General features: G+C 55.1%; 1 protein-coding gene across 1 annotated transcript in view; it reads left to right on the top strand.

The window, feature by feature from the left end:
- The window catches only part of PEBP4 (phosphatidylethanolamine binding protein 4), a 210,553-nt gene that overhangs the window by 185,147 nt on the left and 6,000 nt on the right, over positions 1–19,406 (top strand). The window contains exons 5-6 of the mRNA XM_044225154.1: positions 12,762–12,807; positions 14,922–15,035. Of these exons, the coding sequence (XP_044081089.1) occupies positions 12,762–12,807; positions 14,922–15,035 (160 nt within the window). The remainder of the gene's footprint in view (positions 1–12,761; positions 12,808–14,921; positions 15,036–19,406) is intronic.

Below are 19,406 nucleotides of genomic sequence, written 5' to 3' on the forward strand. Positions count from 1 at the left end.
CCTGGCCTGAGCCGGGCAGACAGGGGCACAAAGGCCCACCACGGGGCCCGGGCATGGCTGAGGAGCGAGGGGGCAGACTGTCAGCTCACCAGTGATGACAGCTTTACCTGGCCATCTCTGCGGGGAAGGAGCTGACGGAGACCCTTAGTACCAGGCCTCCTGCTAGGAGCAGGACCCTAGAGCAGACCCTGACCCCCAGACCTGTGCAGCCTCACACAGCGCCCTCCTCTGGTCTACAGGCTACAAGGAAGAGCAACGCTCTTGTCTCTTTTGTTTCTTCCTCTCCCCCCACGGAGGTCCCTGAAAACCTGGGGAATAAAGGTTCCCCGAACAGGGTCAGGAGTGAGGAGCATGATCAGGGGAAGGGGGCCCCCCCCATGGGCTTGTCAACAACCCCCTCCCACCGAGAGTACCCATCAGACTATCCCCAGGTGTGGCCACACAGGTCCCCCACCAGTGAAAGGGCCTGCCCTGCCCAACACCAGAAACCCAAAAGCTCCGAACAGCAAGTGACACTGAGGGTCACTGATCTGAGGCTGCTTCTGCAGCGCCAGGCCGGTTTACAGGGGAGGAGATGTGCCTGGTGCCTCCCAGTCCCAGCTGAGCCCCTGCCCCTCCAGTGCACCCAATCTCCTCTGACTGCCCAGGAGCCTGACGGGTCCAAAGAATCTGACTTGAGAGCTAGGGCCACTTCAGGGCCAATCAGTCGTGCCCGGGAAGGGCCAATCAGTCGTGCCCGGGAAGGGGGACTGCAAGGGCTCCAGGACCCGAGAGAGACCCGTGAGAGACCGGACCTTGGACCACTGATGCGCCCACAGGTCTGAAGCGACGTCCCCCGCCCGGTTCAGAGAGCCCAGGGAAAGTGGCCTGGCAGGTCTGAGAGCAGGACTCTGGGGTAGGGCTTCTCAAACGAATCAGAATCACCGCAGGTTCTTGTTAAAAGGAAGATTCTGATTCCCAGCTCTGTGGTGGAGCCGGAGATTCTGCATTTCTGACAAGCTCCTGGGTGACGGGTGACGGCTGCTGCTGTTTCAGTAGCCAGGGGCTAGGGGACCCGGGCCAAGTTCACCATCGGCCCCTGTGAAAAGAACAAGATGAGATTTGAATGAGATTTAACCGTTTCTACCTATTGCCACATTTCCTCATGAGGACATGATTTCCCAGAACCGCCCAGATCTCACCAGCATCTTTTCTTCTTTCATCTCAAAATCTCGATCCCCAAGCTTTCTCCCAGGAAGTCCATCTGTCTATCCCCCACTCCCTTCCTTCCTTCCTTCCTTCCCTCCTTTCTTCTTTCTCACAAGGTAGCCCCAGGCCTGAGCTCTCCAGTAAGGAACAGAGAGGCCCAAAAGCACAGGCTGTGTTTCATCGTCCCACTAGAACTGAGCATGGAAGCCTGAAGTAGGGCAGAGGAGGAAAAGAAAGCGGAGAACAGAGTCCGGGAGCCTGACTCCCACCACTGCTACCCTCGTTTCCCCAGGAGGCTAGAGGGCTCACGATGGCTGGGCAGGCCCCCACCCCCACCCCCACACGCGATCCCATGCTCCCAAGCCCCCAGCCTTGTGGCCTGCTTCTCTAGAACTACCAGCATGTCTTGGGTGGCATGTGGGGAGCACAGCAAGGCCCAGAGGCTGCTGGCTAGTGCCTGGTTGACAGTTGATAACAGGACAGGACAGGATCGGGGTGGTGAGAAACCTCTTAAGCAGAGAGAGAGGAGATGGAGGGACTAGTAGAACCAGAAGCAGGTGAAGAGGCTGAGCCAGGTGTTGTAAACAGCGTCCCAGCCGTTGGTGAAGGTGATCTCCACTCCACAGAACCTGGGGGAAGGGAGTGTCATGAAGCTCTCACAGCCACCCTGGAGAGGTCCAGACGCCAGTGCCACCAATGGTCCACAAGCCCGGGGGTACCCTCCCTAGGCCAGGTGGGCGCTAGCGGGTTGCTGGGTCCCCTTGGTCCTGCTGGAGCTGGGAAGCAGAGGTCTGGCCCACCACCCACCCCCAAGCTTTTTGGCCCTCCCCAGTGCCTCCAGTGCCCCTCCTGGGGTTGCAGCCACCCAGCCAGAAAGACTGGCTGCTGGAGATGAGAGATGGGAGTCGTAGATAAACACTAGTCCTAAGGAGGTAGCCTTGCAGCTCCCTCCCTCTGGAGGCTGCAGTTTCCTAAGCCCTGTTTGTTTGGGGGATTAACTGCCGTCATTTCCCAATTCTGCCTCTGTGCTGCAAGGAGAGGGGAGCAGGCCAACCCCAGCTCACACTTCTGGGGCAGGGGGAAGGGCAGGGCTGGTGCCCCCACCCGGTTGATCACCTCTCCCGCCAGGGCTCCCCTTCCCTCCCCCATCCCCACCCCAGGGGCTCTCACAGGGGAGCAGAACAGCTCAGTTCTTACTCACAAACAACAGTCCTAATCAGTCATCTCTTTGTCCTGGACTCCTGCCAGGGGCCTGGAGATTCCCACACCCCCTGGTCCTAATTCCGCAGTTCAAGTTAGCTTCCTCCTAACCAGCACCACCCCACCCCCCCCCACCCCCGCCGCTGCGCCCCTGCCGCTGCCCCTTTTCAACGACCCATCACCCTGGTCTTCCTAGTGTGCTCAGAACCTCACACACCCACCAGCACAGGGTGGCCTGGGGGAGGGAGTGTGTGTGAGTGTGTGTGTGTGCTTTATGAGTATGTCTGTGTGACCATGTACAACTGCATATAATGTGAGTACGTGTGTGTGCATGAGTGTGCATCTGTGTAATTGTGAGTATTGTGTGCGAATATGCAAGTATATTGGTGTGTATGCATGTATATGTATATGTGAGGATGTGTTGTATGAGTGTATCATGTTGGTGTGTGAGTGTGCATGTGTGAGATGCGTGTATGCGTACAAGCACGTATATAAGTGTGAACATACACATATGTGAGTGTGTGAGACTGAGTTTAAGTGCACAAGTGCAGAGAGCTGTGTGTCAGCATGGACGCTGAGCGTGTGAGCCTATGTGTGCATATGTGTGTGGCTGTGGACACGTGTACATGCATGTGCATGTGGAGGGGTGCATATGCGTAAGTAAGCGTGACAGCTGCATATGTGTGCGTAAGCATGTTGTGTTTATATGCGAGCACGTGTGTGGCTATGAACACGCATGTGTGGGGGGGTGTGGGCATGTGCACTTAACTGTGTGAGTGTGGGGGCTGTGTGTGAACACGTTGAGTATGCATGTGAGTGATGTGTGTGCACAAATGGGGGGCCATGAGTGTGCGAACGTGGGTGAGGGTGTGTGAATGAGTGTGACTTGCTGTCCTCCCCTCCTCCAACTTTGGCCACGCCACCCCAGGACTCCCCCAGACCCTGCCTGCGAATAACCTACAGGCATTCTCTTCTTCACTTTTCTTCTTCCCCTCCTGCTCCCAGGTTTCTGGGCCTCTGTCTCACCCCTCTGCCACTCCTCTTCCCCCCCACCAGTTTCGGAAAAGTCTTGCCCACTGTTTTGTTTCCCTTGCTGGTTTCTGGCCTGGTTTCTACCCGACAGCAGAGCCCTGGCATCCTCCTGCCTCCCCCACCCAGGATCCTCGGTCTGTCCATCGGAACCGGGAGCCCTGTCGGAGCCCCCATATGGGGCTGGGGACTCCCATCGGAGCCACTCCTCCCCGACAGCTCTCTCTCCTGTCCGTGGCTTTCTCTGTCCGTGAGTGTGTATGTCGCTGTGGGTGGGGGAAGAGACAGGAGCAGGGAGTGAGAGAAGGAAGGAGGCTGGGCTCAGATGGTGTCATTAAGAGATATTAATGCCCCTCATCAAGGCATATTAATAAACATTATGTACCATGCGCTCGGCACACCCCGGGTGAGTGCAGACCCAGCAGGAGGGGCCCACGTTCACAGCTGAGTAACCTCCAAGCCCACGGCACCACCATTAGCCTCATGTGCTTGACCTGCCAGGAGACTCGTGGGGACTGCCACGGCAAGAGGGGGCAGGCGGACGGGTTCCCTGTCTCCTCCCCACCCCACTGCCACCACACCCTTCCCCCCACTGCGCAGCCCCAGGGAAGGGAAACCACAATGACCCTTGCACCGGGACAGCACTGTGGGATTTGAGAATATTCCTAACTTCGTCTTTACAACAGCCCCATGGGGAAACCAGGCAGACATCAGTCCCGTTTCCACTTCACAGGTACGGAAGCAGAGACTCAGAGAAAGTTAAGTGTCTTGCTCACAGTCATGCAGCTGATTGGTAATGACATTGGACTGAAGCCCAGTTTGCCCTTTTGGACGGCTGTGTGAACAGCTCAGTCACTAATACAGCGGGGATGCTTTTCACAGGACGGCACCGCTTCCCCGGTTCCGCGGCCGCCAAAAATCAGACCATGAAGGCACAACTCCTTCAGTAGGGCAGGCGGCTTCTGTCCACCAAGTGGGGAGCAGGGGGGAGGGGCGGTCTCCTGACGGTCCTGCTCCTTAGCAGGAAATGTCCGGGAAGGCGGGGACCAGAGGGAGCCAACTTGTATAAAGATGCTGGCAAAATGCCTGGGCCTTGTCGGCACCGGGCAAGAGGTGTTTCCCTTTCTTTATGTGGCGACCATGACCACATAAATATTAAATTATTGGCTCCTAAGGAAGTTTGAGCAGGCAGAAGGCCAAAGGGCCCGTGCGTTTTATTTGTTTTTCAGCATTTACAGTCTGGCGCTGTAGCAGGGCGCGAAATGGGTTATTCACCGAGTCAACCGCAGTGGTGTTTAAAATTACATAAGGTAGTCTCCGTGTGTGTTTAAGAAGATAAGAACCATTGTTGAATAAGATCAGTAGCCAAAACAGTTAAGATGAAAGGAGCTGGGGAGAACTACAAGGATAAGAGTGACGAGATCAGGGAAGCGTGCTTACGAAGAACAGCCAATTCGCCCCGCAATTCCAGATAACTGAGGCGCTCGGCAGACCTGAGGTCGATGCTGAACGCCTCGGCTTTTGGTCCATTATCTAGAAATGGCAGTCTTAGTCCCCAGTCACATTATGGCATGATAATTATATTTAGCTCTTAACTCATGATACTTGCTCTTCAGCTATCTTAATGTATTTGTCTATTTCTAAGTGGACTGGGTTCAATAAGACCGCACGTTGTGTCCTTTATTCTGTTTTCTTTCCCACTCGCACTCTGTCACCCTGCCCCGGAGATGCAGCCAGAGGGTGCATGACCTGTGACAGGCAAGTGTCAAAGAGCAATGGCTCTGCCTTCTCCTGAGGTCCAGACAAGTCTGTGAGCTTCAGAGATGGAAAGCAACTCGGGGCAAGTTTCCCCGAGCAGGGTGTCAGACAGGAGTTCACCTAATGCAGGCCCCAGAGGGGACTGGGGCTCAGAGCTGGCACCTGTGGACAAGCCACTTTGGGACCCAGATGCAAAGAATGGAGCCATGGTGTTCTCAGAGCACTTATCTCTACACAGAATGATCTAGAGGTTTCTTTTTCTTTCTGGTTGGTGTGTGTGTTGGGGGGGGGGTCCTGTGTTTTCAACCTTTTCTACAATGAGTATACAGTACTTTAATGATCTGAAACGAAGTTATCATTTGTACGGGGAGGTGTTTGAGGGCCCCAGACTCACCTGTTCAGAATGAGGTCATGGTGAAGGAGTTTAGCTCCACGCAGCTCTGACCTGCCCCTTGGGCCATGCTCCAAGGCCTGGCTCTGTCCAGATACTTTCTTGACCAGAGGCAGCTCCCCTGACCCCCTCTGATGACTCTCCCAGGTACGCGCTGGTGAGCTTGGGGAAGAAGTCTTGCTTACAGTCTGTTGGCCCACAGTTCAGGCTGCTGGTGGCTTTGACTCTCAGAAGCATGGCCTGCCATTCAAACCTAACCCTGGCTTACATTTCCAGCCTTACCTTGAGCTTTCTTCCAGACCCTCTGCTGTTTTCACATCTTGTTTGCATATTTATACATTGTTCATGCTGCTCCCTCAAGTTACACTGCCCCTCCCCTTTCTGGTCCGCTGGAAAACTAAAATACTCCTGCACATCCTTCGTGGCCCAGATAGAGTACAGCCTCCTCTCGACAGCCTTTCCCGATCACTGCCCCCAAGCAGGTACAACTTCTGTTCTCGGAGCTCCCCCAACACTTCCTGTAGATTTCCAGTTATTTAGGCCTGTAATAGAGTTATTTCTTTGTTGACCGATCCACCGCACTGAACCGGCACCGTGAAATGTGCCTCGTTCATATGTCTGTGTCCAGCCCAGGGCTCCTTGTTCATTGACTCATCATCTCCCCATCTCCGCAGCTCTCATTCCTCAGGGCCAGCTCTACGCTAGATATTATCACACACACACACACACACACACACACACACACACAGGTGCGAGACAGCGTGACTTATCTGGAAACCATACGCCCTTCCACGCCGCCTGGAACAAAGGGCATGGACAGCCTGTACTTTTTAAGCTGCAGACAGCCTTGACCTTGGCCTTGGGAAATCTTGCCTCTTCACCCAGTGTCAGGAAGAATGGGGAAGCCCTGGGTGAAGCTCTTCTTTCTTCTCCGGGTTAGTCAGTATCTGCTTAGTTACAAGAAGCAGATGATTCCCCCTTGGCTATATCCCACCTCTCCCCATTTTTGGTGTCTGGAGACCCAGAAGGTAACTGACCCCAGATATGAAGCCAAACTAGGAGTCAAAACCCAGGGGTCTGTTACCAGTCCCTGCCAAGACACCAAGTCTTCAGGCTGCCCACTGGCACTTTCTAAAAACTATTCACCCGCAACCCCACTGCCCATGAAGGAGCCAGGAAGAAGCCTCTTGGGTCTTTGATGTTAACCCTTCTTGAGGGAAGCCAGTGCACAGAATAATTGGCTGTCCTACACCCTGGAGTCCAGAGCCCTCAGCTCCCAGGAGAGCTCAGGTGCGTGACTCCTTCTCACCGCGGACTCACTGACCTCGGTAGCCGGCCCTCCTTTCCCTGGCCTCAGGGCAAAAAAAGCAGGCCACAGGATTAATTGATCACAGCCTCTCCCTTGAAGCAGGCACCGGTCTCCAGGGCTGGGCCCTCTCCAAGCCGGTGTTTGGCGGCCTGGCAGCCGTGGCCCCTGGAGACCTCAGAGCCTGGGAGCTGTCAGTGCATTCCACTTACTTACCCCTTCTTAATTGCAGAATACACAGATTGCTCGGGAGCACTTCTGCAATCCTGTGCCTTTTCCTGGATCCCTTGCCACTTGGCAGCTAGCAGGCCCCTGTGCAAAACAGCAAGGAGCCTTCTTATTTGGTGCCAGTATCAGAGAGCCTGGAATTCTGCTTCTGTGTTCCGTATTTTTCCCTCCCGCCTCCCCCCACCCAGTGCTGTTTCATTCATGTCTCCCTTCACTGTCCCTTATCCCCACAACCTCTTTCAAGTCCAGGACTCTTCTGACAGCTCTTCCACTCCCCCTTGCCCCCCCTACCCCGGAGATCAAGAAGTGAAACTTCCCCACTCGGGCAGAGGTTGGCAGTCAGGCAGGGGAAGTGATTGAATCCTCCTGTCTAAGATGGGAAGAAGTGGGTGAAGAGATTAAATCATCTCCCGCAGACTCTAGGAAATGTGCTGCTGACCCTCTACTCCAGGGGTCAGCAAGCCCGAGCACCTGGGGCCTTCGCAAACGCCCAGGTGGGCGGACAGTTGCCTGTAGGTAATTGAAGGGGAATGAGGACACCAGGCTGGCCGTCTCTGCTGGGCCCAGCGCTGAGCCAGGCCCTTTCCCATCCACCAGATCTCACAACCTAAATCTGGCCTCCGTGTCGCGGGTAGGCTTGACCTAAGGCTTCTCCAGGCTGGGGAAGAGGAGCCCCGGGACCTGTGATTCTCGAGAAGCTGATGCCATGCACAAGAAACAAAGGATAGAGGTGTCTTTTTTCTTTTTTTTTAAAGATTTTATTTATTTGTCAGAGAGAGGGAGAGAGAGCAAGCACAGGTAGACAGAATGGCAGGCAGAGGCAGAGGGAGAAGCAGGGTCCTCGCTAAGCAAGGAGCCCGATGTGGGACTCGATCCCAGGACACCGGGACCATGACCTGAGCCGAAGGCAGCTGCTTAACCAACTGAGCCACCCAGGCGTCCCAGGATAGAGGTGTCTTTCATCTAACTGGCTCATCTGTTTGTGCTACTCCAAAAGCTTAATGTATCAGAGACCTCTGGGACCCGGCCTGGGAGGGTGGAAGGATCAGGGTCCGGACAGTGGCAGTGTGTCCCATCAGAAGAGAATGGGACAGAGAGCCAGGAGGAGAGGCTTCTTCTAGTCTTGGCCTCAAGGCCAGCTACCTGTGACACATTGAACAAAGCCTTCATTCCTCTCTCCACTCCTTCCACAGATGTGTGTTAGACCCGTAGTGTTTTAGCTTGGGTTGCCCCAAAGCAGAGCTCGAGACAAGGAGTCTCGTGCAAGTAATGAATTTTCAAAGGGACGCGAGGAAGCCCCAGTAAGGGACCGGGTAAGAAGGGAAAAAGGAGGGCATTCAGTCGAGGTTCATGGGCAAACTAGTTCTACTCTGGGTGGCCAGAGCCGGTATGAAATCACAGCCCATCACTTCCCCAAGATGGGAGGAGCTGGAGTATTTACGCACCATTTCCATCAGCCCTTGGTTAGGAGCTGTTGCCAGGGAATGTTAACACCCTAGCATGTCTACCCTATTGTGCAGGTGGTGAAGCAGGCCCTAGAGGCCAGAGGAGGCCCTGGGACCAGGTGAAGCAGATTGGAAGGAGAGCTGGAGAGCACCAAGGTGGCAAGGGCTGGGGAGTGAGCCTGGGCATTGACAACGTCCATGGCTCTGTGCCAAGCATCTTAGGGGCTACAGAGATGGGCAGGATGCTATCCCTGCCCTTGAGAGACTAAGCTCCTCTGGGTTTCCTTCCACTGAATTGGGAGACTGAGCTCTGCCCTTCCCCAGCAAGGGCTGCCATGAGATGGATGCATTGGTTAGAGCCCTGGAGAAGAAGAACTGAAACCTCATTGCCAATGTCAGATAGCAGTAGTGGGGAGCAGACCCCAGCTTCCAGAACTGTGCCCTCTACTTGATCGGAGCAAGTCTGGTGGGGCAGTCTGTATCTACCCTGGGCCAAGACTGGAGTGGCCATGACTCTCAGTTGAGTTTCAACTCCACCTAAGCATCTGACGTGCCAGGTCCAAAGTAAGTTGACAGAGAAGCCGTGAGCTCTGAGGCCGGAGGGGTGGAAAGGAAATCTCAAGTCTGTAAACCCAGAAATTCTTCTGAACTGTCCATAGAGCCAAGCTTCTTCTCTGCAATTAGAATAACGTGTGACTCTTTCTATGCCAGTCGTGCGCATCTCTGCCATGCACACACACACACACACACACACGTGTGCACACACACACCAGGGACCAACTTCTAAGAAAAAGAAGAGACTTTTTTTAATATCCTGAGTGTTTAAGGGTCCTACTGAACAACCTTTCACCCCTTCCTTTCTTCCCCTTGACAGAGGATGCTGATTAGGAAAAGAGTTGCCTCCCCAAGGTCATCTAGTCTTGGACACTTAGAAGGGCCCTGGACATCCTCCCAAGCACACTGCCCTCACACCTTAGGGGTTCCTGTTCCACTATCCTCAAAAAGCCACCCTGGTCCTTTCCGTGTTCCTGAGGATCAGAAACCTGACAATTTCTACACTGTTTATAATTTCTATAATTATTTCCTTTTTTTTAACCTTAGCATTTAGACAAGCTCCTTTTGAAAATGTCAATCTGTCTTAGCATATAGTAAGGGAAAGGAGGTTTTGTCTGGGCTAGGCCCGTCTTAAAGAGAAGAAGTATACCTGGAGGAGGGGGGACGGCCAGGGAGGAAGCCAAGGTTGGGAGAGCTCTCAGCAGCCCCTCCTCCGCTGCATGCCCTCTTTCCAAAACTCTTGTCTGCTCAGACTGCTCTGTCCCTCAAATGCTGGGTTCATTGCCCACCCTCAAGACCCTTTCCTCAGTCCTGTCTTCCTAGGAAGTGCTCAGAATTAGAGATTTCCCCACACACACACATTCCACTAGAATGTTCCAGAATCTCATCCATCCCCAGAAATTTCCGGGTTCCTAAGGTCATCTCAGGCTAAATGAGGTACTCCGATCCGTGAAGACTCTTCGGGAGAGCTCAGGATTTCATATGGGGGTGGGGAGCTGGGGGCAGGGAACCATGTAGCCATTTCCACTGTGCCCCAGGCTTCTAGGTAATATCTATGTATTTTAACAACAGTCTTCCTAAAGCCATGCTGCCTGGAGAAGTGATGGGATTGTCGTAGAAAAAAAGCATAAGATGGCACTATGTGTCAAAAGACATGAGTTCCTGAGCTAGGTCTCAAGGGTCAAAGGGTCTAGGCTTCCTCCTCCTGGAATATTCTGGGATTCTCCCACTCACTACTCTGTGGCTCTGGACAAGCAGTTTGAGCCCGTTGGAGAGTCAGTTTTCTTACCCTTTGAGTTTGATTTCCTAAGACCCTATCACATATTGATCATGTGGTGGAAATTTTAGCACCCCCTACTCCCCAGAACAGACCAATGAAGGAAGGTTTATGGCCAAAGGGAGTGTAGCCAATCTTCAACTCAGCTTGAATAAATACCAGCCACACTGACCACAGGCTCTTTGGGGAAGGCCCCTACGCAGCCTGGTCCTTCCTTGGAGACTTCCTTCCCTGCTCATCCTTCCAAGGACCAGCACCTGTCCGCAGGACAAGCTCCAGAGAGACCCTAAGAACACAAGCCATCAATGCCCTCTGCTCCAGGCTCCCCCAGCAGCTTCCTCAGCGGAGCTCAAGGGCAGCTCCCCCAGGGAAGGCGGGCAGGAAAGGCCGCTGGCTTTACTCACTGAATCCACGTCTGTCTTTGCCAAGCTGGCCCCAGTAGATGAGAAAAGACTCCCCGGAGTGAAAGGGAGGGGAAACAGAGCCTTTCCACCCTGATCAAGGCTACAATCAGACTTTCCACCCCGTTCTGCACAAACTCACTGACCTTACCGGCCCAGCAACCACCCCCAGCCCGCCCCCCAGCCCTCCCAGCACTCACTCAGAGGAGAGAGGCCGTTTATCACTCTGGGTGGGACCCAAGCCTGTGGGGAATTGAAAAGAAAGAGCCAGCTTAGGTTGCTATTGTTTTGTTTAAACAAACCGCTGGCTGGGCTGACTTGGAGACAAGTGAGGGGGAGGCTGGGAGCTCAGCAGGCTGGGCTGGGCCGCCCTGGGCCTTAGCCCCCATCTCTCTCAGTCGTGCTAGAGCCACCAGAGAGCCAGACAGCCAATTCAGGAGAGGGGCTGCTAGGGCTTGGGCCCTCACATTGTCTCCTGAGAGAGACGGGTATCAAGGAAAGGGGCCTCTGTTCCCTGCCCCCTTTCCCCTACCCTGGTGACCCCTGGCTTCTCAACCTGCAGGTCACAGTGGGGGCCCCATGCAGGGCCGGTAAGACAGGGCCTGATACTGGGGGCGGGGGTGGGGGGACCCTGCTGAAAGCAGGCCAAGGCACAGCTGGCATGCCTGGATGTTCCTGAGCAGAGAAGACGGCATGAGGGGGGCTGGCGCGGGGTGCCAGGGGACAGAGATCTCGAATGCTCAGGCTGAGGACAACCAAGTGGGAAGGGAGCCCAAGGTGGAGGGGCCCATTCTGCAGTCTCAGTCTCCCCCACCCGCCCCAAGCTCTCTCCCAACCAGAGGTAATATAGACAGGGATGAGCCTCGGGGAAGGGATGTTCTGGCCAAGGAGACCCAAAATAAGAACAGTTGGCAGGCTACAGCCCAAAGTGGAAGAGATGGGGGTAGGGTACTTCAAGAAGAGGGGTGGGTGGGGCTTTAATTCTGTAGAAGGTAAACCGCACTAGGAGTTGGGTCACCCAGCTGACCCTGAGAGCCTCAGCAGAGAAATGAGAGGGAATCTCACAGCTCCCCCTTCCAAAGCCTTATCCCGAGGACCTCTGCCAGGGGAAGGAGCCAAGGCTGGACCAGGAGGGCTCGGTGGAAAGGTGGCCAGGGCACAGTTAGGTGTTGGCAGAAGCAATGAAGAGCCATGCTAATCACCATCATTAAGGCCATAAAACCCCACACCTAGGGGCCCCCGAGCTGTGGCACAGACCCAGGGGCCCGGCTCCAGTCCCTTTCATCTGAGCATCTCCCGGTCCTGCACAAACAATAATTAGCACCCGCCCCCGGGATCGCCTCATTATCCCACAGACGCAGAGCAGAGGGGAGAAGGGAGGGGAAGGAAGAAGAGGGAAACTGAGGCCAAACAATCTGCCCAGGGGTTGTGGGCTGAGTCCAGTCAAGGCTGGGAAAGAAGCTGCCTCAGAATCAGCAGTCCAGCCTCCTTCTGCCATCCCTGCCCTTCTGGTTCCTCAGGCAGCCACTGGTCTAATGTGCTGAAGGCCCCAAAGAGAGCCTAGTAAGGCTGTGAGCATTGTCAGCCCCTGCGTTAGAGCTCACCAGACCCCATAGGCAGAGACTGTGTCCCGTGCCCAGTCTGGGGACACAGATGATGGGAGTGGAACCGCCCTTCCAGTGAGCAGAGGAGGAGTGGAGCTCGCCCTCTCCAGGGGACAGGGGGGTCCATCTTTCACCCCCCAGGCCGCCCTCAGCAATGCCTGTGTCTGTCCTCTCTCCCTGGACCCCCTAAGGCACAATTCTAAGCCCCAGAGCCCGTTCTGGAATGTGTCCCAGGAGCAGTCATACCCGTGCCTACTCTCCTATCTTACTCCCTCAGGGAGAGGAATGAAGTCTGCAAAACCCGCTTGGACTGAGGTGTGGCCGTGTGGCCTTCTGCTGCCCCAGGAGTAACCCACACCTGTGCCTGTCTCTGATTGCAGGGCGTTGATATAAAGAAAGGGAAGGTCCAGGGCCAGGAGTTGTCACGTGAGTACGACCCTCCCCCACCCCTTGCCCCAGCTGGGGCAACATGACCGCAAGAACCATAACAATGCAACTTAATGTTGAGACTTAGTGGTGTGAAAGTGCCCACCGACCCAGGAGTTGACTCTTCCTTGCGCCTTGAGTTCATTTAATGGCCTCTAAAGGCTGCTGTCTTCATTTGAAAGAGAATGAAAGGCAGGCATGACCCCATTGTCCCTCAGCTCACAAGGATTAAGGGGTGAGGCCAGCATTAAATGCAGAGGTCTGCTCTCCTGGAGGGACTGGAGTCCTTCCCTTCCCTGGGCCTGCCTCCCTGTGTTCCCTCGTACCCAGTGCCATGATGTGCTTGCATGGGACCCCATAGACCTCCCTTTTCTCTGATGACTTCCCCTTCCCACCCCTTCTCCACCCCCCATAGCTCTATTCCTCCCCTCCCCCTCGCGCCCCCCCTGCAAGAGCAGGCCTGCCACTCAACTTGAGGGGAAAGCTGAGGTGCAGACTGGGCCTCCGAGGAGGGCTGAGCAGAAAGACAAATGAGACCCATAGTTCCATGACGCAAGGTGGGGTCAGACATCAGATAGGCCTGGACTCAGATCCCAGCTTCACCCATCCTGTCGGCCTGACTTCACCTCTCCGAACCTCATTTCCTCATCCAGAAAATGGGGATAACACTGCATCCGACCAGATTGTGATGAGGATTAAGGCGATGTCACCAGGGAAAGCGCAGAGCCAGGGCCCAGCCACAAGAAGTGGGATACGTGTGTGTATCCCTTCCCCTCCTCCTCAGCACCCCTCATCTCTACTTTCGGAGGGGGAGATTCTTTAAGAAAGCCCTAGTGAAGGGGGCTGGGTCTTCATCACCCCTGGGGATAAATTCCCAAGCTGCACAGAGACAGAAGGTTCCAACCGCAGCCTTCTGCGCACAGGATCACGGACACCATGCTCTTTGTCAGTGTAGACGCCACGTCATACAAACTCACACGACTCCCAGCACACGCTGTGCAGTGCTCACTCTGAGCACACACACACACTCACACGCACACACGGATATCAGGTCTGCAATCACAAAGGCGGGAGAGATGAACGGTCAGGAATTCCCCTGGCTGTGAGCATGCGGGGGGGGGGGGGGGGTGGCCGGAAGTGCACCCTGAGGAACACTTCCAGCAGCTCCGAAGAGAAGAGTGAAGAGCAAGTGGCTCTTGTCTGATGACCAAGAGAGGGAGGGGGCCGTAGAGTACCCGCGTTCCCTCCCACCAGCACCCTCACAGCAAACACTCCAGCCCCACCCACCCCCAGGAAGATTCTAGGCTTTTCAGAAGGGGAGAGGAGGAGAGCAAAGGAGGAGGCAGAGGCCCATGGTTTGGAAGCAGGCCCAGCTGGAACCACCCGCAAAAGTCTGGCCACAAAACCCCTGCATAGACTTGGCGAAAGAGTGAGAGATGTCCCCACCCCGGCTCCCCGCCTTCCCCAGGAAAAGTTCTGGCTCCTGCATCGAGGGCAAGAGGGAGGGAGACAGGCCTTCTCCTCCGGAAGAGCCTGAGTGGGCTCCCAGTGCCCCGAGCACCCAGATCCTACACTTCCATGATCAAACCTTTGAACCGAGTCCCACCCACCCCCGTAACCACTTCCAGATCCTCCGGATCCAGCCAAGAAATTGGCTTCTTTGGGAATTGAGATCATAAGGAAATGCTGAAAAAATAAATAAAAATCCACTGCCAAACACTCTCACAGAGGAAGATGAGTTTCTCTTGAGGCAGGAAATCCATCAGGATAGACCAAAGCAGCAAAGGGATAGCACCAATGTCCACTGCCCGAGAGAGGCCCGGGGAGTCCCACTGGCCCCCAAGACCCCCAAGCAGCCCACACCTCCTCTTCCCACTCTGCACAAACTAAGGCACTTCCTAAAGGCAGCTTTGAAGCTGAGACCCTGCCAAAGAAAAACCCTAATGGTTTGCCATGGGTAAGCCCCCAGCTGGGACCCCCCGGGGTCGGGGGGAGGTGGAGGGACCATGAAAGGCACAAGGAATTCTCTTTTCCTCTGGCCCAGGGCAGCCAGGAGGTTGTGGGTACTGTGGGGTGGGGTCCCATGCGCTGTCCTTCTCTGCCCCCACCCCCAGCCTACCAGCCTCCGTCCCCACCAGCACAAAGTGGCTTTCACCGCTATCAGTTCTTCGTCTATCTTCAGGAGAGACAGAACATCTCTCTCCATTCCAAAGAAAACAAAACTCGAGGTAAGGCCTTCCCATCTGCCAAAGCCAGTGCGACTTCTGGGGCGGAAGTGGATGCTTGTGCGTTCATGGCAAAGGGGGACCTTGACCCACCCCCTCACCCATGAGCCTTGGGGGCCGGAGTCAGGGGGATGGCCTTCCTTGGCAGTGGACTGCAATGAGTGTCCTAAGGGAGATGTTGGCATCAGATATAGTCTTTCCCGAGAAGTGCGTCCCGCAGACCAAGATGGCGGCTTCCGCTGTGTAGATGGGTCTGGGAGGCCGGGTCCCAAAGGGAGTAACCAGAGCCAGGGAGAGAAGCATTTCCCCAACTCAGCCTCGAATGGCATGTGCAGGCAGCTACCTCACAGCACCCCTGCAGGTAATTGTACCCTATAATTGAGTCCAATCTGGGCAAGAGGGCCCTGGAATGCCACCCTGCCAGTCTGCCTTCATTGGTCGTTAATTGCTCTGTCTGCCCCGCACCAACTGAGTGGTGGGGCCAAAACTTCCCCGGCCATGCCCCTTCCACTAGCTTCTCTGAGCAGCCCTTCTGGCATCCTGGAGAGGATCCACTCCCTGGAGCTTCCTAACGGCTGACAGTGGCCTTGCTCCCACTCCCACCAGAGCTGGGGAGTGGGAAGAGACCCGGGGACATCAGGCCACCGCAGTGCCTCAGGCGACTCATATGCTCCTGTGTGAGCCATGCCCCCTCTCTGAGCCTTGGCTTTCTCTCCAGAAAAATGGGAAATTAAGTAATCCCTGTGTACTCTACCATCTCCCCCATTTGGGGGAAGGGAAGAGGACGTGGAACGTACACATGCCATCTGGAGGGTGCAGAGAGCACATCCCCCAGGCCGGCCGGAGGATGAGTGGGTGGGTGGGTGTCATCAGCCATTTGCTCTCACCCAGTGACCCTGACCAACTTCCACCCACTGGGAAGCCAGGGAAGGTATTGTTACAAGCCCATTGCCCGAGGCCCCAGAGGAGAGGAACACAGAGCCCAAGCCGGCAAAGGCACTGGCTGAGCGAAGGAGGCCTTCAGGTGTGCCGAGTGGGAGCCACCAATCACAGAAGGCTCTGGGTTGCCCTGAAAGTCGAGCTGGGGCAACCTTTCCACTGGTGAACCCTCCCCAGGTGCCCTCAGCGCTTTGCCAAGCTGTAAATCTGTTTAAACCACTTTCCCAAGACACACTTTCAAATCTGGATGCAAGGAGAGAAGGAAGAGAAAAATGTATCTTGCCCAGGCCAAGACGAATTTCTCCAGTTCCTTGGATCCCTCTCACCTCAGACTTCATGAACCCTCTTCCACCAGTCCAGGCGCCGCGCTTTCTGCGGACTGGGAACTAGCACCTCAGCCCACCACGTTCCCCCACAAAGTCAGGCAGTGCCTCTGAGTCCCACGTTAGACATCATAGTCACAGAGCCCACACCCGGGGTGGGGAGGGGGGCAGGAATCATGCTCAGACTGTCCCCTGAAAGAGCCTCCCGTGGGATCGCGTACCTTGGGAGGGGTGGGGTGGCCAGGAAAGGAGAGAGCAGTGGATGAAGCCAGGAGGAGCACAAAGGGGGCGGAGGAAGAAGGGAGGTGCCTGAGGCAAAGATGCTTGCCCCTGCCTTGGTTGCAGTCCTTGCATTCGATCCTCACCTGTCCTCCAGAAAACACCGTGGCTTGTGTGCCCACCAGTGATGCTGGCAGCTGGTGAGGAAGCTCGAAACCTATCCAACCTGACACCCATTATTTGTCCCTTTGAATCTGCCCAAGCCACAGTTTGTAATGCACTCCCCCAACACACACACACACACACACACACACACACACACACCCCTCATCTATGTGAAAACTTAGGAACCAGACTTGCATCTGGGCAGGGACCCTTGATTTCCATGCCATTTTGCTCGCTACCAGAAACAGGTGGGAGAATTAGCCTCCCAGATGAGCTCCCCAGCCAGGCCAGAGGACCGATCCCACTCGATGACATCTTCTGGTGCCTGGCACTCTTAGCTAGGGGCTTAGAAGAGGGCACAATCCCACAGCTCAGGGAATGTTACCTGCCCTCAGGGGGCTTACAGTCTACTTTGAAAACACTTAAATAACAATGCAAAGCAGCTTATAATTAAGCACTTAATTGTGTGTTTAGGGCTGTAAGGACAACTGACGACCAGTAGGATTTAGGGATTGTCTGTAAGGTTCTAGATTCCCTTCCCTCCAAGAAGACACACCCTCTTTAGCAGGGAAGATTGCAAAGGTATTTTACTGCAGGGTAAGGAAATCTGTTCCAGTCTCCAGCTAGTGATTTGATGTTTGAGCAAATCAGCTACCCTCTCTGAGCCTTGGTTTCCCCATCTAGAAAATGAGGGGTTGGATCTAGATGATCTACAGGTCTGTATGGCCTGAGGCTATGTGGAAGAGGCACGGCCTGGGCTGGGCCTGGGAGGAGGAGGACATTTGAATTCTTGAGTGAAAGAGAGAAGAACCTCTGGGCTGGAGAAACCACAGATGCAAAGATTATTTTGTTTAAAAAGTGAGAAGGAGCACCTCTTGTGAGGAGCAGTGAGGCCAAGAAAGGAGAGAGGGGGAAAGGTCACGGAAGGTTCATGAAAGCCCAGCAGAGGCACAACCTTGGCGGGTACCATGAAGCACCGTTAGACGCTGCCGTGGGAGAGGCAACACAAAAGCCACTCTTGAGTGATGACTAAGCTGGAGCGGTAGGCAGGACCGAGAGGAGCCAGAGCACAGCAGGCCGCCGGGGGCCTGGAGATGTGTGCCTGAATGAAGCCGGAGGGCCATGGCAAAAACAGGAGCAGCCCTTGCCCATCATTAGAACCCCTGGTGCTCTCTGAAGCGCCCACACTGTGCTTGGGGACCCATGGAGCCCTAAGCTGGCCAAGCCCTCGGGAGGCCAGGACCTGGAGCCAAGGAATACGGGCCCGGGGCTTTACGGTTGTCTAGTTTTTGTTCCATGGGAAGGTATCCTTGGAGAAGCAGGGGTGTCCTAGAGTAAGCGTGGTCTAACCAGCCCCCTGTGTTTCCTGAATGCGCAGGCAGGAACGGACTCCAGAAACTGGAGGGGAAGTCACCATGCGAGAGCCAGGTAGAGAGGCATCCGTGAAGGATAGTCAACGGGAGCCCTTCCTGTTGGGTCCTTGCCTCCCTAGGACTTAGATCTGAATGACAATTAAAGATGAGAAGCAAGGGTGACATTATTCTAGTAGAACTTTTATGACCTTGGGGGCTGGGGAACATTGCTCCATGCCAGGGACTGAAAGCCTCTCCAGGGCCTCCCTTTATTCTCTGACCTCAAGACAACATGGGCAGGGTCGGCGGATGGGAGATTTTGACCTATCCATTGTGTGAACTTGGACCAACCACCTCACATCTCTGGGCCTTGATTTCTACATCATCAAGATAAGGGGATGGACTAGTTGGTCTACCATGGAATGACCCTTAACCGGTTTTCTCCCAGCCTACCGAGCGGCCCCCAACTTCGAGTCCTCTGAGACGAGTGCAGGGAGCAAGTGATCAGACTTGACCAGCCCAGCCAGCTCCACACACATCTGGGTGGAGGCCTTCCGTCAGACGCCAGGCTGCCAGGACCACAGGGAGGGCCCTAGAAGGGGCTTTGGAGCCCCCTTGCTTCTCGTTTATGAAATCCTCCCTTCCCCACTCCTCCTGCCTTTATACTGAGGCTGAAAGAGCTGGAATGGGTGTCCTCTGATCAGAGCTGGCCCAGTTTCACTAACATTTATCCCCAAGACTACACCTCACCTTCCCAAATGTGGGCCTGCCACACATTGGACATGCCCCTCCAGGCCCCCAGCTTTAATACCCTCCCCGCACCCCCCACCTTCTATGCCCAAGGCCCAGAATCTGGCCTCTGGGCTTATCTGTAATTGATGATGGCTTGTTCCTGCGTCTTCTTGGATTCGGCATCTAGACTTCTACACTGTAGAGGAACCAAACAGTTGAGCCAAAGGGACGTGTCTGAAGAGGGCCCACACACACAGGGCTGGCTCCCACTTCATCCTGTGGGCCCTTCTGGACACCTACGAACTCCCACCGACCTTGTTCATGGCACCACCTCCCACACTCCTCACCACCCCCCACACTCCTCACGCAGACCCTTTCTCCCCTTCCCCAAACCGAGGGCTCTGGCCACCTGCAGAGCATCAGTCCTGCTGACAGCCCCAGGGGGGAGAGGGGAGCTTTCCCACACTTGACCCTGCCCCTGTCCCTCTTGACGGACTCAGTGACACTTTGCTGTGCCTCCTTAGTCACCCACTTTCATCTCTTTGTATTACTCAGTCATTTTTCACCTGCACGGGTCCCACTTCCACCGTGAGACTCCATTCCTTGAGGGAGAAGCTCACCTCTGCTGTGGATTTCCTCTTTAC

The sequence above is a fragment of the Neovison vison genome, chromosome 11 (genome assembly GCF_020171115.1).
Source record: "Neovison vison isolate M4711 chromosome 11, ASM_NN_V1, whole genome shotgun sequence".
In the NCBI taxonomy this organism is placed as follows: domain Eukaryota; kingdom Metazoa; phylum Chordata; class Mammalia; order Carnivora; family Mustelidae; genus Neogale; species Neogale vison.